This window comes from Diuraphis noxia, unplaced genomic scaffold (assembly GCF_037042655.1).
Source record: "Diuraphis noxia isolate RWA-SAM2 unplaced genomic scaffold, SU_Dnox_SAM2 contig0004, whole genome shotgun sequence".
NCBI classification, from domain to species: Eukaryota; Metazoa; Arthropoda; class Insecta; order Hemiptera; family Aphididae; genus Diuraphis; species Diuraphis noxia.
The window spans coordinates 16,559,241-16,584,123 of NW_028301714.1; the positions used below are offsets into that span (position 1 = coordinate 16,559,241).

General features: G+C 28.8%; 3 protein-coding genes across 5 annotated transcripts; 2 read left to right on the top strand and 1 right to left on the bottom strand.

Moving 5' to 3' along the window:
* Positions 1–1,097: 1,097 nt before the first annotated feature.
* LOC107172931 (coiled-coil domain-containing protein 63-like) lies at positions 1,098–11,335 on the bottom strand. Its single transcript, XM_015523250.2, has 7 exons — positions 11,106–11,335; positions 9,526–9,844; positions 9,253–9,434; positions 8,948–9,084; positions 7,189–7,409; positions 6,023–6,281; positions 1,098–2,144 (listed from the first exon to the last, which is right to left on the bottom strand). Exons 1-7 carry the CDS (start codon positions 11,333–11,335, stop codon positions 2,038–2,040), a joined length of 1,455 nt encoding a protein of 484 aa, XP_015378736.2. The 3' UTR covers positions 1,098–2,037.
* On the top strand, positions 5,082–16,471 carry LOC107171447 (short-chain specific acyl-CoA dehydrogenase, mitochondrial-like). 3 transcript variants are annotated; one of them, XR_016191463.1, is made up of 9 exons: positions 5,082–5,242; positions 13,066–13,262; positions 13,518–13,627; positions 13,739–13,887; positions 14,088–14,276; positions 15,400–15,543; positions 15,730–15,857; positions 15,918–16,077; positions 16,162–16,303. XR_016191463.1 is itself a non-coding variant. In XM_089226114.1 (9 exons), the coding sequence occupies exons 1-9, from the start codon at positions 5,227–5,229 to the stop codon at positions 16,369–16,371; spliced, it is 1,239 nt and encodes a 412-aa protein (XP_089082240.1). In that variant the 5' UTR covers positions 5,085–5,226; the 3' UTR covers positions 16,372–16,471. The 3 variants fall into 3 exon arrangements, 2 of the variants coding, with proteins under 2 accessions (XP_089082240.1, XP_089082241.1); XM_089226114.1 differs by having other exon boundaries at positions 5,085–5,242; positions 15,982–16,077; positions 16,162–16,471; XM_089226115.1 differs by lacking the exon at positions 5,082–5,242 and adding an exon at positions 11,252–11,389 and having other exon boundaries at positions 15,982–16,077; positions 16,162–16,471.
* A 724-nt stretch (positions 16,472–17,195) lies between these two features.
* Positions 17,196–23,482, top strand: Tom70 (translocase of outer membrane 70). Its single transcript, XM_089225932.1, has 10 exons — positions 17,196–17,765; positions 17,907–18,080; positions 18,152–18,359; positions 19,028–19,169; positions 19,266–19,482; positions 21,268–21,402; positions 21,478–21,702; positions 21,762–21,858; positions 21,945–22,068; positions 23,251–23,482. Exons 1-10 carry the CDS (start codon positions 17,520–17,522, stop codon positions 23,399–23,401), a joined length of 1,719 nt encoding a protein of 572 aa, XP_089082058.1. The 5' UTR covers positions 17,196–17,519; the 3' UTR covers positions 23,402–23,482.
* Positions 23,483–24,883: the final 1,401 nt, after the last annotated feature.

Consider the following 24,883-nt stretch of genomic DNA (forward strand, 5'->3'; position numbering starts at 1 on the left):
CGCAATCGTAATATAATATAATATATCAATTATAACTATACAAGAGAGTGTTGTTGGAACACTACAATTTTCGTATTATTATTATAATATTATATAACACTTTTTAGTTGTTGTTCAGCCAAAACATGTATATTATTAAGTATTAATAATAATATATGTTAATATATTAATGTTAGTTTATAATACGAGTATATTATATACTATAGTGTGTATGAACATGATTCTTGATGGTTTCTCATGCTCGTGGATAAAAAAATATTTTAATTTAAAGTGCATGTACATATGCGCGCAAATGCATTTAAAACGTTGTAGGTATAATAATTGAATAAATAACGTTATCTTACATGCCAATATTTTATTAGGCTTCAATAGATTTGTGAATATATATACAATATATGAAATCGGTTTAGTGACAATTACTACAAATCAACTGCAGAATGGTTGAATAGTGGTTAAATTTTTTTGATTATTATTTAGACCAGTAGTGATACAATTTTTCATTTTGGTCCTATGGTAATTTTTTCTTATGGCGTACATATATGATTTGTCCGAAAATAGAACTGAATAAATTCTGTAATTATATACATTTTAGTATAAGTAAGATGACAATTTATCAATTTTAGTTTAGGTTTTATAGATTGTCACACCTTCTGCAACGAGAGATTTCTTGAACAATTTTTTTAAGATATAGATATGTTTTTGGACTGGAATACTGGATTTATATTTTTTGTTTCTGACCGATTTTGTGTAAAGTTTTGTTGTTATAGTTACTTATTAGTTATTAACAAAAACATATTTATGATTTATAAGTTTTTCTCGATAAAAAATATCAAGTAGTGGTATACGAATTAGTTGTTTTATAATACATCATATACGTGAATTATTCAATTTTCATGATATTTTTTGAAAAATCTTATACAAAAAATAGACTTGAAATTGCACTCTTCTTATGAAAGAAAGGCCTATAGTCTATACATAAATATGTCGAGACAAATTACCTTTATTTTAAAAATTTACAATAAAGCTGATATAAAATTGGATATAATATCATATTATTAGACGCAGGAGGAAGAGAATAATTACTTTTTAACCTTTATTATCACTTTATCAGTACAACAAATGTATATAATATATATATGTTATATAACAATAGTCAATAGGAATAATTATATTTACATACAACATAATATGAAAAACATTTTCAATTTTTATATTTTGTTACAATTAATACAATTATTTTTATTTACAATATACAATATTCAATATTATAGGTAAAAAGGCACATAGTGCTATACTTAAGTAAAATATAATTTAAAATTCTAACTATATGTATGTGTATTATAGTAAATAGATAGATATACTTTAAATTTTAACTATAGTACTATACTATTATTTATTATCGTTTGCATTATAAATATATGTATATGTAATATGTTTACTATTGCAGATTAGACTGAGTATAAAACTATTAAAATATTAAAATAGAACGATAATATACATTTTACACAATAATTGCAAAAATAAATAATACTTTATATATAATGTTTTAAATGCATTTTAATAATTGAAAATTTGAAAATAATTATAGAATAATTCAAACAGCTAGGTTATTAATTCGTAATAGATGGTTGGCATCACTCGTCAGTCACTACAACGTGTCCTGTATCCTGTTAAGCATTGGCCTGCGTCGCTACTCGCTAATCCCCAGATAATGACTATTTGGGTTTTAGTGACAAATCCTCGCTCCACATACACGTATACCTCAACCAATCGTAACGTCCTATAGAATGCTAATGGTCTTATAGTGATCAATGATTAAGTTCATTAATAAATAAAAAAAAAGAAAAATTTGCAATAAAAATAATAAAAATTTAACTGTCCATGTTCATATTATTTTTACAAATCGTATTAAATTGTTATTTATCTAAAAAAATGAACACATATATTACACCTGAATACCTGATACCTGCAAGTACTTATTAATGGTTATCTCCGATGTCATAATTCGATTTAGTTATAATAACTTATGTCTTATCATTATATTGGCTCCAAATTGTTCATGCTTTTAACAACATCTGACACCTTTGTTTCAATCAAATCTACATAAAAAGTCATGTTATACACGTTCGCCCGAATGTCGTCTCCTGAAATATATTTAGTACATAATATGTAAATTAATAAATTATAAACGGTTGATACTATTTTTGTTTTAAAAACATTAACCAGATTTATAAGGTAGACAAGATTCAAATTCACATTTCTGAAAATGTCTTTCATTTAAATGTAATATAATTATTATTTATACCTTTCAACACATAATTCCTATTAGATTTCTATTCAACATGTGTATAAAGATGAAACTACTGACTTCGTTGATGCACTATCTATATTATATAGGTACTTAAGAAAACTAATTAAATTTAATTTTTGTTTCTAGTATTATTTATTTTTATAAGACATAGTATAATATATAATTTTTAATGTTTAGTGCTTAGTATAACAAACAATAAATATATGTGAAGACAGGCAGAATCTATGGTTTGCCTGAATAAGATGTCGCCTTCTTGTAAATATTTGTCTGAAGGGTGAATGAGAAAAAAACAGTGGAGAAAATATTAAAAAGGAGAGAGGATAGAACTAGAAGAAAAGAAAATTGAACAAATAAATTCAAGAGATCTCTGCATCACCTCTGTTTCAAATGACTTGACGGTGAGAATTATCGGGAAACGTTAAGGTATTTAAGTTACTAGTTAATAGGTTTATTTCTGGTTGCAAAAAAATTGAAATATGTTTTATTTAAAATGTTATCTATTTCACATTTTAATTTTAAACAATATTTTACATAAAACCATAGGAAGGAAGCTACATTCCCGAACCCCAACATAATTAGGGCTCAGTTATGCATAACTTTTATCATATATATCAATGAATAATTAAGTAATGATTATGGACGAAAGGTATAATGTATTTATAATATTAATAATACAAACATTGATACAAATTCATTCCTCCCTAGAGCTCTTTTACAAGCCAATATTATTTCCACCTCACTAAATTTTGTTTGTATGTCTCGTTATTTCTTCAAAATTAGTGCTCTAATTTTACTTAATAATTTATATAGGTAACTACTAACTATATAATCTGTTATTTATAAATTAATTTTTATGATGTCATATAATTTTTTCCTTTGTCAATTTTACGTTTTAATTTTATTGATATTGTAATTTTTATCCCGAAGATGGGCCTGATGTGTGCAAAACTAAAAACGGCCCCCCTTCGTTTTTTTATTAAATAATATAGGTATTAGGTATAGATATATAAATTCAAATTTAAAGTAAGAATTTTTATTCTAAAATTCTAAAATCGTATGCAAATCCACAAGGTAATTTCCATTTTTATTAAAATTTCAATTACATAAGAAATAAGATGAAATTACGTCATACAAATAAAAAATGTTTGTGGAACGTTGAACAATAATGGGCCCCCTCAAGCCGAGGGCCTGTGGCATTTGCACACATTGCACACATGTATTACACGTCACTGGGTAGTGGGTACCACATATTAAAGTGATGTAAATAAGCAATATTCTATTTATGCAGGATAAAGAATACTCATGGAATATTTGTTTTTCAAATGTTAACACAAATGTTTTTGCCGTATTGGCTTTAAGAACTTTAATACATAAGTATAGGTAATTAATATGCATGCCATCAGCTTCGTCAGCTCTAAATTAATTGTGATTTAATAGCTGTGGACAAAAAATAGCTTGTAGGTCAACTTTTACATGACGTTAAAAGATAAAACAATTTTTTATCGTTACTTATAGCCTGTGGTGTAATATCTAATTCGGCAATAGGTACTAATGCATATTATTATAAAACATCTAAAAATGCGATAATATAACAATTATCTAATAATAAACTGATTACCGAAACAATAAACATTCAACATTTGTCGGTCGTAGAAAACAACAACTGATGATCGTATGCAAAATAATTTAATGGGTGCATGTTTTAGTAGGTCATTAAAATACGACTATGTATATACAGTATAATATAATATACTCATATCATATGGCTATATTATATTCATACATAACTAATTATTAAAACATAAATTTCATTACGCATATCCTTTCTCAGTTCTCTTAATCATATTTTAATGTATTGTAAACACTATTTGGGTTATTACTTATTAGTACCTATAGTCAAGCATTACTCAATACCTATTAGTCTTTGCAGGTTGCCTACTATATTATAAGTACAACAGTATGGACGAGTTGTAATTTAAAAATATACTCAAAATAAAATCAGACTATTCGCATCGTGTCAGAAGATTTGTCAAAACTATAAAATTATAAATAATCGGGATTTAAGAGCGCTTTTTCTCTCATAATAATATGACAGGTTTATGTCGCAGTTATTATAATTGATTCACTTGAACTTGGTTATGGATTTAAATTTTACGGATACTCTTACAAAGTTACAACAACAACAATAATAATATTATATTTGTGCACAATAAATATCATACTTTTATGATATAACATTATATGTAAAAGACTTTTTTTTGAAGGACAATATATTTCATCGGCTCAAAGTTCAAATCGTTATCTAGATAGTAGTCGAATACCTATTATTTACAATAAATAATATTTTTCGGAGTTAACCGAATATACGCGGTTTCTATGAACGTGGACAAATATATGTTACTCTGTGTTTCGTGCGTACCTATCTAATAGATCATATTATTCAAAATAATACAACAATATTTTCCATTACACCAGTTTATTTGACCGTGATATAGTAATACATCATACCTGTATGGTAATCAATCATTAATCAGTCGTAATAGTGAACGGCGAAATGAACGAACGGTATATACCTGCAACCTGCGTATACAGTAGCCAATTAGAATAATGGATCTACTTTAATCAATTTATAAATATTATATTATACACGTAGATATAATATGTATATACACACACACACACACACACACACATATATATGCATAACTGACAGCGAGATTGACCTTCATAAATTTGTATGTGTCTTTAACCCAATCACAACAGCTAGAGAACTTTATTAAATTATACCGATCGGCAATAATAAGTTACGCGTTATAGTATCAGTTTATATCATAACCGAATTGTGATTGTTTGAGTGCACGTTTAACTTAGTATTCCTTTATGCTCGAAAATCCGTACTGAAAATATACGTAGTTATGTTTTCTACAACTAGTGAGTATTTTTTTTCTTACTATTTAAATCTTTTGGTAGACGTGTCGCGTGTATGTATACCTAATGTTTATTATTGGACGGCAGATGTATTTTTATTCGATTAATAAATACATACCGAATTATAAATATTCAGAGTTCAAGGTTGATCGTATATAATATATTAGGTGTCCAACAACTAGTATAATAATATACTTTTAAATTTAAACCGTTATCCATTTGGTAATAATTGTATAAAGCCCCGTTCACACGATCAAATTATTTATCAAATATTTGACGTACATCAAACTTCAAATATTTGTTTGAAAAATGGTTCACACCATCAAATATATCAAAATTATTATAGTTAGAACTCATACGTGATTGGTCAAATTTAACAGCTGTTTAAGCCACGGAAATTTAAATTCTCTTATAACATAAGCGCATTAAGCAGCATTCATCATTGCCACCCTTATTTTTACCAGCATTCATCCGCTGTTGAAGTTTTGTCTTTTGTATGTTCTATAACTGTTCTAAATAGGTTCTAGTACTGTTAGCTGACCATAAACAAGCAAATTAAAAATTGTTTTTCAATTTATGAATGTGTTCAGTATAGGTAGTTTCAACATATCTTTAATCTCTTCATTATACCCATCTTAGCCACCTCCAACCACACGTTTATATATCAAATAAAATCGTTGTTATACTATCACAATTAGACAGTATGCATAATTTTATAAAATTGATAAGATTTTTTTTCCAACATCACTAAAACCTAATCAGTAATGACTTTACGAGTCTTACCTAATATTTTGTACATTGGAGAAAGGTCGCAGTGGACGGACAGAAAAAGTTTCTCGACGGATTCCAAAAGTTTGGACAACTCAGTATGTACGGTTTTTATTTGATTGTCTTCTTTGTCCGCGTCGTCGGTGAGCTGCTGTAAGTGGGTCCTTAGCCCGTTCATGTTTTCCTCTTGTTTTGATGCTCTTGACTCGTTAATGGCCCGCTGCTCTTGCACTCGGTCCTTTAGCACCACAACTTCTTTCTGCAAGTCGTCCACCTGAGACGAACAGTACATGTGCCATTTATAGAATATTTCATTATATAACTTAAAAACTTTACATCATATCCTATATCGCGGTCACTTATGGAGTTCCCTTATAGGTGATCACATTTCTCCACTCTTATTTAACTTATTTTTAAATGATACGGGTTTTTATATTGCTGATTATAACATAATTTTATTATTTGCTGATGTCGCGAAAATTTTTAAATACGTTACTGAATCTATTGAATATTTTGAGTTACTATAAAAGGTAAAAATATAAAATCATCGTGTTTATAATTTCGAATCACGATATAGATAACGTTATTTTCAACGTGCCTTGAATTAACTAATTATATTTTAAAACAAATATGAGTTTATTTATAAAATGATTCTTCTAAGTTTGTTGCCTGTAGAAGTGTAGACTCAATTGCCCAAAAACTATATGCTCGACAGATTTTGACGAAAATTTCAGATATTGTTCTTAGAGTTAGAGATATCATAAACGTTTAGAGATTACTTTAAACCAAGAGCTATCTATATAATATCTGTACCTCATACACTGCTAAAACCGAAATACACCGATATAACTTAGTATTTTATATTAATTATTAAATTTTCTTTGGGTGAATTGGGAATTTAGGTTCAGCTATAGCATGATAAATATGTACATAAATCGATGCTTATTCAGTGAGTTACATCACACATTATTCATATATAAATATATTATTGTGATAAACATACATCTATCAATTATTTTTGTTTTTCCATTAGTATTTAGTTTCTAATTGGTACCGGGACTATAACGCATGATAATTTTCTAATATATGCTATACGCGATATTATAAACAAAAATTTACTGACGACCGAACACCAAAAGAGAGCATATTAATAATTTATGTATAATATAAATATTAAATACCTCGCTGTTTAGCTCGTTGATGTACGTAAACAACGCGAAGTTCTCCTCTTCCTGTCGGACGAACAGATCCACAATCTTATCGATATTACTCTCGCCTACGTACATCTGCAGCCATCCCATCAAGTCTATCCATTTCTCTGCTTGTTCCTTTCGATTACCCAATTCATTTTGTTTCTTTTCTTCTTCTTTACGTTCGAAATCCATGAGCACGCGATGTTGTCCTATTTTACAAAAATCTTCATAATGTGGCGCATATCTCTGCGATTAAATCGTAATCATCTTCTAGGCCACCACAAAAAAAGGAGCGGTTGGACTAGGAAAACAGGGTTAACATTTTTGAAATTTTGAAAGGAATACTTATTTTATATTAAATAAATAATACTATTTTATGATATTAATTACAAACGTGTATTATATATCAAGTTGTTTTGTTATTTTAAGCTGCTAGTTAATCATTATTGATTCCCTAGAAATCATGTATGGGACACCTGTATCGCTTATAATGGGTTGTATTTTGTTAGATGTTTTTTATAGGATCCTCAAAAACATTAAGTATAGTAACTCACAATTGTATGTGCTTCAATGAGATTTTTTGAAAAAAGTTATAATGTATATATACCTATATACTCAGATATTCAGACATAAGACTTATATTATTTTGCCAATCAACCTTGCGAATATCTATAAATTATAATATAATACTTATTCTAATTGACTTAATTATAACAATTGAGATGCTTGAAAAATAAAAACTGGTACAACTATTTGGTAAATTAAAATAACAGTTCCAAAAAATATTTTACGGCCATAAAATAATCCATCAAATTAAGAACATTTTGAAATTTTTAGTTTATACTTTAATAATAAATATTAATTTAAAATTAAAATAATCCAATACCTACTATAATAATACAAAAATATCCGCTCCTTTTCTTAATAAAATAATTTTGGATGTTGATATATCTAAACTAGATAGATATAGGTACACATAAACTTTTTATTTTGTTTACATACCAAAAATTTTTTTTTTTTTTTATTTTACACAATATATATACAATCTGTACAATTTTGCACAATTAGCATATTTGATAAGGGTTAAAAATATAATACATGAGTACTTGAGTAAGAAGCCACCCACTAATGGCACTTAACTGGAGGTTGTATGAAACTAGCTATATTTATATATACTGATTTTTTTTTTTTGATTTTTTTTTTTTTTTTTTTATAATTTTTTTTTAATTGATATTAGTTCCCTAACAAATCACGGCACCATCTCCTTTTTAATCGGCGCCTGGGGTTGCCAGGTAATGTTTGGACGGATAGGTTTTTAATGAGTGGGTTACGGTGTGTGTTTGCAGCCGGGCGTGAAAGATTTTGTAGAAACGTTTAGCTTCTTCTGTCACAGTTTTTATTGACAGGTCATTATGAATAGTGTAATTCGAAACAAAGGGTGGAGCATTAGTAATTTTTCGAAGAGCAATATTCTGAAATTGCTGAATTACATACCAAAAATAAAATAAAATAGATAAACTTTTTTAGAACTGAGTTAAGTTAATATTTTTTCCCATTTTAATACTTTTAGATTATCGAGTTAAATTTATAATTTGTTAATTGTTGACTTTTAACTTAGAGATCATATGTGTCCTCTTACTTAACTTAACTCGAGTTAATTATTTTCACTAATTTAGGTACCCATCTTTGATAATATAAAGGTAGCATTTAATATTATTTATTATAACGTATAGGCGCGTAAGTGTACCTTTAATGGACAAGAAATCTTGAAGTTTTAGATCACGGTCGTATTGCCTCTGCAACTCTTTGACTTCGGCTTTGTGGAGAGCAATCTGTTGTTTATCTTCGTCACTCATATTGATCAATCGGCTTTGAGCATCTTCCCTGAAAAACACACAAATACTTATTATATAATATTAGTATACCTATACTAGATATATTATTAAACCATCATATGTAAATATATTATAAGATAATAATACTATCTTCACTTCAGAAGAAAGTTTTGATAGAACGACCTACTCCCACCCATATTATATTATTATTACCCACCTTTGTTCGTACGCTGTTGTAGCCTGTTCTATTAGGTCCATCATTATCTGTTTACTGTCGTCCAAACGCGCCGTCAGAGCCTTGTACGCTTCGTTGAACTGCGACCGTTGCACAAGCAAATTGTCAATTTCGTTTCTCAAACGGGCATTCTCTGTCAAAACCTTATTGAACTTGACGGTTTTCTAAAATTTGTTTTGTCTCACAATCGATGGCGTTTCGTGTACGCTATATTGAATAACCTACCTATAAGCTATAAATATATGAAAGACTTACCACGTGCAGTTTGTTCTCTAGTAGTTCTTCGTGTTTTTGTAGATCGCATTTGACTTTGTTTTTCGATTTTCCCGCCGAAGGTTCTCTCTGTCTAAATACTAGGTCGAGTTCGTTTTGTATTTTCAATATCTCCTTTTCGATGTCGTCGTGGCACTTTTTTTGGTCTGCCATTTCATCGTTGGCGCACAAGTATTCGTTCCATTTTTCGACTAAACATTCTTTTAAACGCAAGTCATTGGTTTCCTTGCGTTTGTTTTTTCCCATATTCAAGTACTCTACCAGATTTACTTTTTCTTGTTCCAAACTGCTGATAATTTTTCTGTAACGTTTTACATACAGTTTTTAGTGTACACCCATAATTTTACAAACAATGTGTAAAGCCGCGGTCTCAAACTCAATTTACTATTGAATCATATATATATATTGTATATATATATATATATATACAATATTAATACATTGTAGATTCGCATGCGAAATATTTTCGTAGACCTTTTTTTTAATTATGTCTATAATATCTATACATTTTTATACCAGTGATCGAAACCGTTTCAAATTTTAACGGTTCCGGATTCGGTTTTTGAGAACGGTTTTCTACAGTTTTTGGTTTTGATGTAGATTTTAAGATTAGTTTTTCAATTTTTTTGGTTTTGTTTCGGTTTTAAAGAAGGTTTTTAAAATTTTTCGGTTTCAAGAACCATTTTTAAAAATGTTCATTTTTGGTTTTTGGAACGGTTTTTCAAATTTTGATTTGATTTTCCTGCATCTAATGACTGTAGACCCAATTTTTATTATCTATTAAGGTACAAACTATTTTAGGCCAAGAAATTGTTAGAAGTTTACATTTTACTATTTTTTTATAACATAATATGTCGTTTTAATTATTACCACTACTGAATATAGGCAATAAATAATAATTAATAAATAATAATATTATAAATATAATATATTATTATTTTAGTACCTGTGTTGTAATAGTTTGAACACAGTTGGAAATTGGAATACATGGTGGTAAGAACATTATCTGTGTTTTGTTGGAAGTATTTTTACAATAATTCAGTTTTTAAGTGAGGTACGCCGGCATGCGTGTATACATTGTAAAATAAAAATGCTCATAACTCACTTAAAAACTGAATTATCGTAAAAATACTTCCATAAAACACAGATAATGTTCTTACCATTAAGTACCATCATAATAGGTTAGGTTAGCTGAGCGTAAATTTGGTAGGTATGTAAGACTGCGAGACAACAAATACGGGTGTTGCGCACTCTTATTAAGGATGAGACTGATGAGAGCAAATCATAAAAATTTCATTTATTTTAACAATTGTGTGATATCTTATAGGCAATTATAACTTATAAGCTATACCTACATTGTTGTAATTAATATTCTACTCAATATTTTTAAAATATTTCACAAAATTCATCAACTATAGTCTATAATAGAACTATAGTATAATCATTATAATACAATTATTTCTAAATTATACATATTATAATAGTAAAATAAATATGTATAATGTATATAATGTAGGTATAAAGTACACCTATTTTTGATTTGTCGTTTTTATTAGACTTACTTCTGTTTGGCCAAATGACTGCCCATTTCTTCGGTATACGCTTTTTTGTTGCTCTCCATGAGCATGTACTGTCGTTGAAGTTTGGCCAACTCATCTGCAAGAAGATCGCTTCCATTGTCTTCGACGTCTCCATTTATGTTGTTGTCCATTGCGATTGCTACAACTTGTAACGTACGATGACCGACTGATTTAAGAATATCGAATGGGTTGAGCGATAAACGCTGTATCATACACAACTAACGGCTCGCCGGGATCGCGTGTTATCGAAAAAACGAAATTTTAAGGTAACTAGGTGACGTGCGAAACCACACGCTCAGCAATGAGTACAATGTTTATACATATGACAAGTGTATGAAAAATTGAAAAGTCCACTTAGTGGTTGTATCTATAATACCTGCGCGTCTTCATCTTTACGAAATCAAAAATCCCGGATATAGTTACACGTGATCAATTGAAACATATATATTATGTACCTATCGATCTATGGATTTTATATAATATGTATGTGTGTCATATCGTTTGCGGTGAAATCTATTATTTAAACTTAAATTTTTTTTTCTTCTTCTGTGTGTATATTATAATATATGTATTCATATTCTATATCGATTTCAAAATGCGTAACACTGCATGTTGCAAGTTGATTTTTGTAAATAAATACCTGCAGTGTTAACAAATTATAATATAAAATCAATTTATTTCATTACATATACATTTATAAGCATTCACACTGATTAAACATTGTTATTTTATTTTATACCGTACTTTTTTGTATAACTTTTTTAAAAAGTGCGAACTCTATGGAGTTGTTATGATTTTTTATGATTCATAGAAAAAATTACTACGGTATTATTTAACCATTAACTATATAGAAATTGAAGAACTTCGAATGCTGACTGATTATTTATTGCATATTTTAGATTTTTATTTTAATTTTAGATAAAGTCTTTAAACGTCCAGACGTCCTTATTAAGTTTTAAAAATAATAAAATATTTATTGATATTAATGTAATAATGTATAAAGAGTAGATAATATATCAGCAAATTAATTTCAAAGTTCCGACGTTTTAAACTTTTAAATTATAATATACATATAATAAGCTAATAAGGTATCTATTAAGTTTCATAATATAATTTTCAAATCTCAGGGTATTTATTACATCCATATAATCTAACTTAACCAGTCGGTTTGTTAGTATATTCCATACCTATTAAGTATTATAGCATATCTCGGTGTATTATAATATATTGTTGATATGTTTATATGAATTGTATGACATTTTTAAAATGTAAGTGCTCATAAAAACACTAAATTATATCTTTAAATATATAGGTATCTATACCTATCTAACCTAATCTAACTATATAACCTTGAATAAACATTTTAAAATAATAATTAGTTTCAATATTAATACTAATATTTAAGGCAAATTACGAACCCCGAATAGTACTCATGTCTCATATTGTATTTGAGCATTGTTCGTCAAAAAGTTCTGAAAATTTATTATTTTTGGTAATTGGAGTTACCAGGGTCCAGGGTGTATTAAATTGTCAATCAATAAAGTATAATTGATTTGTATAATTGTATAAGTATACATATTTTTATATTTAACTGTCCTGTATAATTATTTGATATTATACATATAATATACCGTATATTATATACGCTATGTAATGAAATCAGTTTATAACGGACAGATAGTTACAGGACCATCAAAAGTGTCCTTTAAAGTCAGGACTTCCTCGTAATATCTTTTTTTTGTGGGGCCATTATCATTTTATCCGTTTAAGAGGAGTGTCCTCTTTACACAGCTATCTGTTAAGAAAAGTTTTACTGTAATGTACTAATATATTATGGTAATTTATTATTATTTAAATAATATTGAACAATATATTGTGTATAATAACTAGAATACATTATTACCTAAATTCTTTTATCCTGTTTAATAAGTTATTTTTTTAGGAATAAGTAATAAATTGTGCCCTAATGCCATACTTAAATGGATTTCAAAAAACCACGAAAAAAAAGGAATAGCATCATTAGCGTCTCTCTCAGAAACACATCAATTGTTGTACAAAACATGCAGGGACTTTGCTGAAGGAGAACTTAAACCTATAGCTGCAAAAACTGATCGTGAAAAGTTGTTCCCTAAAAAACAGGTTGGTACTTAAACTAAAGTGTACATTTTAATATTATTATTGGAGCAAACTATAAGCCAAATAAGATTTTTGTCTTTTAAAAACATAGAAATATTAGGTTCTTTTATTAATTTTGTTTAATTATTTGACTTGTAGCAGCATTTAATAATAATTATAGTATTAATATTTTAAAATAATCATTTTTATGTAAAAACAAAATAAGTGTTTTATTTGTAATGGTTTATTGGACAAGAAATGTTTTCGTTCTTTATATAGATTGAAGAAATGGGTGAATTAGGCCTTATGGCTGTTTGTATTCCAGAAAATGTTGGAGGGACGGGTCTTGATTATTTATCTTATGCTATTGCTGCGGAACAAATTTCTAGGTAAAAACAAACCTTTGATGACAATTCAAAAATAATAAAATCCCCGCGTTTAACCAAGAACTACATACCAGCAAATTGTCTAAATATAAAATTTTCCATTTATATTTCCAGATGCTGTGCTTCGGCTGGGACTATTATGGCCGTACACAACATTTACGTCAATGCTATAAACAATTTCGGTAACGACAAACAGAAAGAAGAATTCCTACGACCATTTACTGATGGGAAGCAAATAGGTTCATTTTCTTTGAGCGAGCCAGGTACGTAATATAGTACAGTAAAACAGATTATTGCTACAAAAAAAATATTAAATACAATAAATAGTAACGAAAATATTGGGCGATTCTTTTTGAAATTAACACTTATTTTCTCGAAAATTTAACTTTTTAGAAGTATTTTTTTTTTTTTTTAATCATATTTTGAGACCATTACAAAACAATATTTCATTAAAATGTTAAAGGCCTGGGAAGTGACGCTAGTGCCGTGGCAACAAAAGCTACGAAAAATGGTTCTAAATATATAATCAACGGAACGAAATCGTGGACAACGAATGGTTTTGAATCCAAAGCATTAGTCCTATTCGCATCTACCGATAAATCAAAAAAACATAAGGGTATCAGTTGCTTTTTGTTGAAAAAAGATTTTCCAGGTAATTAAATGATAATAGCAATAATATTATAATATGTATGTGTTGACACCAGTAGCGAGGCTTGAGGTTTTTGGTCGGGGAGACACTGAAAAAAAATGGCACTAATATGCCTAGACTCCCCCCCTTTTTTTTCGTGCTTGAGCCCGGCAATTATGGACATTATCTATAACTTATAAGGTAAAAAATAAATGTTCAAAAACTAAAAACAAAATTAAATTATATTTAAAAACTTAAAATATATACTAAAGATAATATTAATTAATATTTAATATAACATAATATATTGTACATAAACATAATATATGCAACTCGCATTAAGTCATTGATATGAATACCTAGTTAAAAACAAATTTACGTTAATTTATATATTTTGAATACCACACGAATTGAAATTTTCTAGTTGTTTTTCCGTCAGCTGTCATTAAATTCAATAAGGGACACGGTTTTTTATTTTTTAGTTCAAATTTTTTTTCGTACGAATAGTTGTTAACTCCATCGTTCAAAATTTCATTAATTAAATCGTCAGCCATTATGACAATAAAATAAAACACTACAAGTTTACGATGGCGCGGCGTGAGTGTGACAATCGCAACGGCAACGTATTAAATAATAAATATTAAGGATTGAGGTAATTACGAACGGCGAGACATGTCTCATAGCGTACATAGTAAACCCCACTCTGATTGACAATCCCCTGTACCCGCGTGCCCATATTTGTGAGACGTTGCGTCGCAACGTCTCTTAGATATAATACCATATTTGGAATGACCCGTATCGCCAGCTCGTACGCACGGCCGTATCGCGCGCTTCTAATCTATTTTAAGAAATCCATAACTGTACAACACTACAACGAAAAACCGATTTTAACAATACTGAAACATATACATAATATATTTTATAATATAAAATAAAATTCACATTTTCTAATATTAAATAAAACAAAATAATTATTTGTTTGTCCCGTGTTCTAATTTCTAAGTGGGGAGACGTTGTCTCTTTGTCTCCTATGACGCTTCGCCACTGGTTGACACTGTTATGCATAATAAATTATAATAGTATACTATAGTATCTCATATTATATTATTTATCTCGTATCTGTATGTGTTTATATATATTTTTTCAGGGTTATTCGTGGGGAAAAAAGAAGACAAATTGGGTATACGAGGGTCGTCGACGTGTAATTTGGTACTCGAAGACTGCCCCGTGCCCGAAGAAAATGTCTTAGGCGACCTGGGAAAGGGTTTCAATTACGCGATGATAACTTTAGGTTAGTATTATAATATAATAGATCGAAATGCCTAATAGAACTTGGGTCAGTATGAAATATAAACGTTGAAAATAATATGCTGCTGTGTGGTACCTATCTATAATAATTATAGCTATTTGGAATTATCATTATCGATATGACTGATATGAGTATGCAATCATTTCTTATGGTTTTGATGGGTTTTAGACGCGGGCCGTATAGGAATCGCCGCCCAAGGTTGTGGTATCGCCCAAGCGTCGTTGGAACTAGCTGTTGATTACGCTTCTAAAAGGATCTCGTTCGGAGCGCCCATCGCCAAATTGCAATCTATACAGGTATGTGCACAGCGTTTTTAGGTGGATAATGCACACGACTTTATGTCCTCTGTGGTCAAGATGACGCGGAAAGACGGTAAACTACGCATGTCTACGTTTATGCATGTTATATATTTTTCATCAGAACAAAATCGCAGATATGGCGTTGAGGGTGGAAAGCGCTAGACTTTTGACGTGGCGTGCGGCTTATCTTAAAGACTCTAACGCGTCACACACGAAAGTAATGTACCTATTGTTTTATTATAATAATACCTATTCAGTCACAAAGAGTAGCAAAAAATATATGGCGATTTTCACTTTTCAGGAAGCCGCCATGGCCAAGTTGGCGGCGTCTGAGGCCGCTACGTTCAACGCGCACCAGTGCATACAGGTGTTGGGTGGCATGGGTTACGTTTCAGACATGCCGGCCGAGAGGTATTACCGTGACGCCAGGATAACGGAGATTTACGAGGGCACGTCTGAGATCCAGAAGATAGTGATCGCTGCCAACGTGTTCAAAGAGCACGGATTATAGACAAGAATAAATTAGTGTTATACCTATTATATTGTTATATTATATGAATATATTATGTTTTAATTGTTAAACATATTTAATAAAAAATGTATATTATTAAGTGTCTAATGGTGCTATATGAGTACAACAATTTAATGAGTTTACAATTATTAATTACTGTACCTAATATACCTATTGGCTATTATGTAGGTACGTAGTCTTACGGTCGACTCGGTATTTGCTATAATAATAAGTAATAATATACATGATATATAAATATATCAATACTAAACTACGAATCCATCATGAAGAACTCATCATTGGGATTCGGAATACGAAGTTTTTATTGTAAAACTTTCTGACTTTAGGGGGGCGGGGCTAGAGATTATGAGCCTGTGTACATAGCATCTGTTTGTTTTTCGGACTCCTATATGAATTAAGACTAACTAGTTAAGTTAGAAATAAGTTATTTAAAAAGTAACCGCACCAGCTTTGAGTGTAGATTTGTATTGGAGTAGGTATAGTAACCTTTCAACATGAATTGGTACGGAACTAATACGTATACAATTTTCCTCATTGAGCCCATCGGCCATCGCTTCGGTTGGGAACCCTAAGTTAAATGTGTTTTTTTTTCTAAGTGTGTCTGTTTAAAGAGTATCCAGTATCCACTATGTTCAAATAGCTAATGTTTGGCGCCAAATTTTCTTGTTTATACAATATCCATGGAATCCACGTCCAATGAGATTCAAGTAGTCCGTAAATTGAACGTGAGGTTTCCACTATCAACTTTACATCATTGCTCCGCGCCGCTGATAAGCAGATAAGGGCAGTGGCAACTACTGCAGCGGTACTCTTGCCACACAACTACACAAGGCTCTAACAATTTTTCGTCTCCATAATGATTTATTGTTTTCGCTAATCGCGATTAATTTTTTTTTTTGCCGCGGCGGTACTTACACTCGAATATTGCCTGGCCCTTTGTTGTTTTATTTATTTATATATTTATTTTTTGTACCATTATTTTTTGAAAATAAAAATTTTACCAAAATTTCAACAACCGTGTGCACGGCAGTGGCTGCTTGATAAATTTTAATTCATCAAACATGTGTTCGTTGTGGTAAAAAAATTCGAGTGGTGTCCGCTGGAAGTTGTGTCATAATAACATCGCCATGTCCGATTCCACAAATTCGTCGTTGAGTTTTCTGTCCAACTGGAAGTTCAGTTTGGCCGTCTGCGTACCGTGTTTCGCTGTGGGCTTGGGAGCAACTTATTATTTTTACTCAAAATCGAATAATAAGAATCGGCTACCTCATGAGCCAACAGCCAAAAATCGGGACATCGACGGAAATAATGCCACTCTAAACCAACTCAAGACTAACGGAATTGATTCCAATACAGTCAAAGTTAACAAACCGGTTAGTCTATTTATCTTATTACCTACATTTTTGTTACAAATATTAAATCATATAACTCAAAATATTGTATGAACAATTATGTTGATTGTTAATTATTATTGTTGATACAAATTTAATTTTTGTTCGAATGTATTTGTACAGACTCCTTCTGAACAAGTTGAAGAATTTAAAAAGCAGGGGAATGCAGAGTTTTCAAAACAAAATTATGATTCTGCCATCACGTTTTACACACAAGCCTTGTCAATATGTCCACTGTCTGAGAAAGGACTTTTGTCCACTGTGTATCAAAACCGAGCCGCTGCCTATAATAAATTGGTAATGAAAATTATTTATCAACTAACAATTATTTCAAACAAATTTAAATTAATTCTTCAATCTATTTTTAGAACGATTATGAGAATTGTGTGGCTGACTGCGACAAAGCCTTAGCCTTAGTACCATCTTACAAAAAAGCATTATCCCGAAGAGCTAGAGCTCTTTCAGAATTAGGAAATTATAAACTAGCTTTAGAAGATATCACAGCTGTTGTAATGTTGGATGAGTTTAAAAACCAAACAGATATAATGTTTGCAGATGGTGTAATTAAAAGTTTGGGTAAGATTATAATATTATAAGATAATAAAAAATAAGAATGTTTTACAATTTTAGGCATATTCAAATAAATGGTTTAAAAAATAACTATTAGGTACAATTTTGTTTATTAATATTTAGTTATTAAGTGGACGTCAGTTCATTTTTTTTTGTTTCTCTCTAACCCTAGTGCAACATAGCAACTTTTATGTTCAGAATAATGATAACAATCATAATATTTTCTAAAATTAAATAATATTTAAGGTTAGATTATTATCTAGAAGATCTTATAGACTTTTTATTATATTTTATTAATTTTAAAACAAGGTATGATAATTTTAAGATACTCATATCTCACTTTGAAAATAAAGTATAATAAGTGGTCATTTCACTCTAATTTTAGAAATTATTATGATTTATGATTGTAATCATTATTGTGAATGTTATCTGTGCTATGTTACACATGGGTCAGAAAGAAGAGAAAAATAAGCTGATATCTTCTTAGTTCTTTAGATACATATACAATATTGTTTAAATAAATTATCACCAATTATAATAATATATGATTGAATTATGTAATAACTAAGAAGATATAACTTAAAAACCAACCGCTCAAAAAATATAAAATATTTGTTAAAAATGGCTTTGCTTAAACATGCGATATTTACATTAATATATAAATGTACATTTAGGTAAGCAGAACTTAGAAGAGTACGTAAAACACAATGCTTTCAATTTGCCCACTAAAATATTTATTGAAAATTATTTGAAGTCATTCAGTGAAGATCCTTTTAATGATGAATTTCCTCAAACATTAATGAAATCAGAAGTAAAGTGAGTTGGTTTTAAATTATAAATTATGATAATTTTTGTATTATACTTTTATAAAAACATGTGTTACTACTTACATTTTTTACTGTACTTATTTAGTACTGGTTTAGAATTGGCATTAAAATGTCTCAAAGATAAAACCTATGAACAAATTGAGGATGCTTGTAAAGAAGAATTGAATAAGACTGATAATAGTTTAATTCGTCGAACCTTGGCGTTAAATCTGCTCGCCACTTTTTCAATACTACGCGGAAACTATGCATCTGGGGTTGAACATCTCACTGCTGTCATAGAATCATCAGGAGTTCCAAATAAGGTATAAAAATATAACACCCTAAACATATTCATAGTTTCTAATTTCTATCAAACAGAGATGTACTGTCTTTTTTATATTTAATACTTCTTATTTTGTAATTTTAATATTGAATATTAGGACTCAGATTTTGATGCATTTGCATCTTTTTTTCTGGAATTCTTAACACAATGTTGGTATTAGTGTAGCGTAGCACATGCTACACTAACACCCAATGCTTTCCAAGGTACAGATGTGTTTCAAGTACACACTATACTAACAACAAACTTTTTTTGAGACATTTTGCAAAGTTTTAGATTTTATTATGAATTGTCTTTAGTGCTATTTGTGTATATGGGTTTGTTTCATTTGAAAAACAATTTTGCACTCAACATGTTCTACTTTAATAACAATATTTTTCAACTATATCTAAATAATATCAGATATCTTATCTTAGTTATAGTCAGAGGCGGATTTATCTTTTTTACGGCTATAGGCACCAACAATTTGTCGCTCCTATAATAGGTGAAAAAGCTACAATACCCCTCCAAAATACCTACTCTAAATATTTAATATATAGACAATAGTTGTGGACATCCATTTTAATTTTTAGACTATTTTTTTCGCCTGAAGTTATTTAGCCTACTTTGAAAAAAATGACAATGGTTGTTCACTGAATTTGAATAAAAACCTACAATGATAATTTTTATTAATTATAAACCATCATTCATCAATAATAAAATAAAACTTTAACCATTGTTAGGAGCATTAAGTAAAACGCTACAATTTACAATATTTTTTATAATAAAAAACTTTATTTTTATAATACCAAATTTTTGATTATTATTATCATTATTCGTTACAGTTCTGACTTTCTGAGTTCATAATAACAACATAGAATTGTCGTATGTCTAATTAGTAATATAGTGTGGCAGTGTGAGTATTTATTTTTATCGAAATTACGACGACGCGCGAATTCGATCCCCGATAAGAATAATAAAACCATTGTTGCTTTATATATTATTATGACCCATGCGGACTCTGGGTGGACTATACCAACGTGTTAAAATATATAGTATTATCAAAAACTGTTTTCTATAAAATTGTTTACTATAATATTTACAGGTAATGACTATAAATTATAATGCACCAAAATAGATTGGTATACTGAATATCATATACAATGTACTATATGTTTGATGTTTTTTAATAAAACACTACAAAATTTGCCGCCCTTGGCAGCTGCCTACAATGCCTAATGGGAAATCCGCCTCTGGTTATAGTGTTTTAAGATTATACAACAAATGAGCAAACATTGCGATGAGCAGTAGACAGTTGTGCATGTTTTGTGGATCTGTGTTTCTAACATTTTCAAAGCAACAAAATGTGGTTCTAAATTTCCATATCACAGATCATATTTTATATTCTGCTGCTATAATATAATATAATATAATTCATAGCAATTGAACTACTATTTAGGTGACACAAAATTTACAAACTAATAAGCACAAAAAAAAGAACGCTGAAATTCAAACTAAGTTTTTTCCTTCTTTTATGTTTGAAATTTAAATGTATAAGGTTTTTATATGATGTAATTTTCTATAATTTCAATTGTTAGGAAACTTATATTTTTTATATTTATAAACCCAAACAGTTTAATTCAAGATACTTATAAATTATTTTGTATTTTTTCTAAGGTCTAAATAACATAATATTTAATGCTGTATAATAATGTAACATAATGCCCTATATTTGTATAGCTATTCATTGTTCGGATAATTGTAGTAATGTTAAGTTATGTGCTAATAGTTGGTAATTAATTCCTTAATCAAACGAGCATCAGTTTACCATCAACAAGAACAAGTGGAAAAATCTTATGAAGATTTAAAACGTGCAGAAAATATTGATCCCAATAGTTCAGAAGTATTTCACCATCGAGCTCAAGTAATAATTATTATTTCATTAAAATATTAGAGATAAATTTATGACAGATACATATGACGAGAATGTCTTTTTTAGATTTATTTATTAGAAATGAATAGCGAGAAAGCAGTTGAAGACTTTAAACGAGCTGTGGAATTAAATCCTAAATTTATTTTATCAAATGTTCAATGTTGTTATGCTCAATATCTTCATGCAAAACACACATCTAATGAATTGGACACTGAAAAATTCCTAAACAAGTTAAAAGGATTTGTTATTAAATATCCAGACTTTGCTGAAAGTTACACCCTATATGCACAAGTAACAATCAATATTACTTTTTTTCAGTATATTAAGTAATTTTTAAAATGTATTTGAAGGCTTTGACAGAAAAAGGAGCATATGAAGAGGCAGATTTGTTATTCAAAAAGGTGTATGAAATATATCCAGAAAATGCTACTTTATTAGTACACAGAGGTTCTTAAATTTTTATGTTCTTAAAATATTTAATTGTCATTAAAAAATATACAATGCCAACTGTAAAAATGTTCATAATTTTTTAGCATTGGTTGTATTATCATGGAAAAGTTCGATCACCGAAGCATTCACCTTCCTCGAACAGGCTATAAAAGTTGACCCAAAATGTGATTATGCTTATGAAACATTGGGAACACTTTATATTCAAACGTAAGATATTTTTATACATTTGCTGATTTATCTATAGTTAAAATTGTTTAATACAATTTTATGGAAAAAGAATGTAAGGTACCATCAGTTTTTGTGGAGATCATACTATAGATTTGTAGTTATAATCGTGACTAATTAAACAAGCATATCAGCTAACTCGCGTATTTCTCCTATCATTGGTACATGTGTGCTCCAGTCTTGGAATAAACGATAATTTATACCCTAAACACATTGGGGCATTAATAAAGAATTCATGATTCACTAATTTATTATATGTCTGGGGAATACTTAATGCACAGATCTATTCTGCTGACACGCCTGTTTTTTATTAATGGGTATAATATCATGCTTCCTATATTTTTTTTAGTTGCCTACAAATATTTTTACACCTTTAAATAAGTTATGTATCATAAATATGTTATAAGTTTTACTGGGGACCAATATCCAATGTAGCAGCTTCTAAAATTACTTCAATTTGTTTTATTTTAATATTATTGGAAATCATAAGTTTTTAATTGATATGCAAAAATATACATCATATCTTTATGCCATATTTTCAAATTGTTGCAAAAATCATCAGAACTTGCATTTTTCTTTGTTCTTACCTGGACAATCATAACAATTATATACTTTGACTTAGTATTCAAAACCTTCTCGCCTAGATGATTGAGAACACGGAATAAACATCTATTTTCTTGATGTTACATAATATACTCCATTAAAGTTGAGAAATACAGTCAGTAGCAACTAGTTTTTGATGGTGACAGTTAAGCAATACCCTTATGTCACCAGTATCAAGACAACTATCTATATGCCTGCTATTTAGTATTGCTGTGCATAAAAAATACACTTAAAATATATACTTATATAGATCAGGGTTAGGTTATTTGCTTGCCTGAACAAACTTGAAGTTGTTCTTTATTAACGAATTATGTCATAACGTTAATTGATTGTTGTTTATTATAAAATGAAGTAGAAATTTGTTTATAATATTTACAGAAAATTTGTTTAGATAGCATATGAAACAACATATTTTTCAATTATTATTCAATAGTTTGAATGATTATAATTTTGATTATTGCCATCTATTATCAATTATTTACTGCATTAAAAACCTCTATTTAAAAAGTTTACCCATTATTTATAATTTATATGCATGGTAATTTATGATAACTGTTGCAGAGGAAAATTAGAAGAAGCTGTTGAATGTTTGGAAAAAGCTGTACCTTTATCCAAGTCTGAAAAGGAACTATTACATATATTTTCATTGAGAGATTCAGCAAGGGCACAGTTAGCAGTAGTTAAGCGTTTGGGATTAACGCAGCAATTATAATAATTTTACAAACAGTTTCATCTTTACATCTTTATAACCATCGTTAAATAAAATAAAGAACCTTAGCTTTTTTTAAATTAATATTAGTTTTTCATTTGTTAATATTTCAGTAATACAACGTCTAATTATTTATGTAGATAATGATAAATGGTTTGGTAATCATACAGGGTGATTCATGAGGCGTAAAAACACTCATTATTTATAAAAACTTTACTTTTTTAAATTTTTTTTTTTTCAAAATTTTAGATACATAATGTTCTAAACCTATATACATTTTTAATATTTTTCACCCTTATATTTATTAGGTAAACCACTATCAACTTTTGATTTTTAAATAGCAACCTATATTAAAAATATCATAAATTAATAAGACTATTTTTTTAATAAATTTTCACATTTAAATTTTTATTTTTCGTTAATCCGTTGATGAGTTATAGTCTCTCAAAGTTGGATGGTTTTGGGGTGGTGTTTGTCCTGTATAAATATGTTTACCTATTTTGGGGCACAACTTAGGTTAGAGTACAAAACTCCCAATCGCTGATGCCGCTGTATACACAAACACAACCACAAAACCATCCAACTTTGGAAAACTATATCTCGTCAACGGATTAACGAAAAATGAAAATTTATTTAAAAAATAGCCTTATTAATTTATGATATTTTTAATATAGGTTGCCATTTAAAAATCAATAGTTGATAGTGGTTTACCTAATATAAGGGTGAAAAATATTAAAAATGTATATAGTTTTAGAACAGCATAGATCTAAAATTTTGAAGAAAAAAAATTTGAAAAAATTAAATAGTTTTTATAAATAATGAGTGTTTTACGCCTCATGAATCACCTATGTTGACATGTTGTTAAGTGTTTTGAGTATCTACTTTGTAGTTAAATATTTTATAAATTCTATAATGGTATATCTTTGCAATTACCATAAATTTATAAATGTAATTTATTATAAACTCATAATATTTACAGGATATTGACTAGACGTGATGTACATAATATTCAAAACATTTTGACAGTTTTATATAGATAGAGTAAATTAAATTTTACAATTTGAACTTAGATATTATATATTATGTATTTTTTATTTCACTCAAACAATAAACCGTTTAACTCTTTACTGAGGGGGGGGGAGAGAATAGAATCATTGTAGTTTAATTAGTCGAAGGTTTATTTAGAGTTTAACGGTAATCAGGTTTTTAATTTTTTAAAGGGTAAATATCAAAATCATTTGGTATTACAAATTGTTAATTCACTGTAATTTTGTTATTATATTGTTGAGTATTAAATTTAATAAACCATTGCCCTGTATTTTTTTTTTTTTTTACTCAATATACAATAAGAAGTTCAAAAGATTTTAATGTATTTTTTATGTTGTTAGTTGTTATTATTTTTCATTTGTATAGCACCTATTTCACTTTCATTAATATATGAAATGCGTGAAGTTAACTAAAACTGATCTAGAATACCTAATTAAT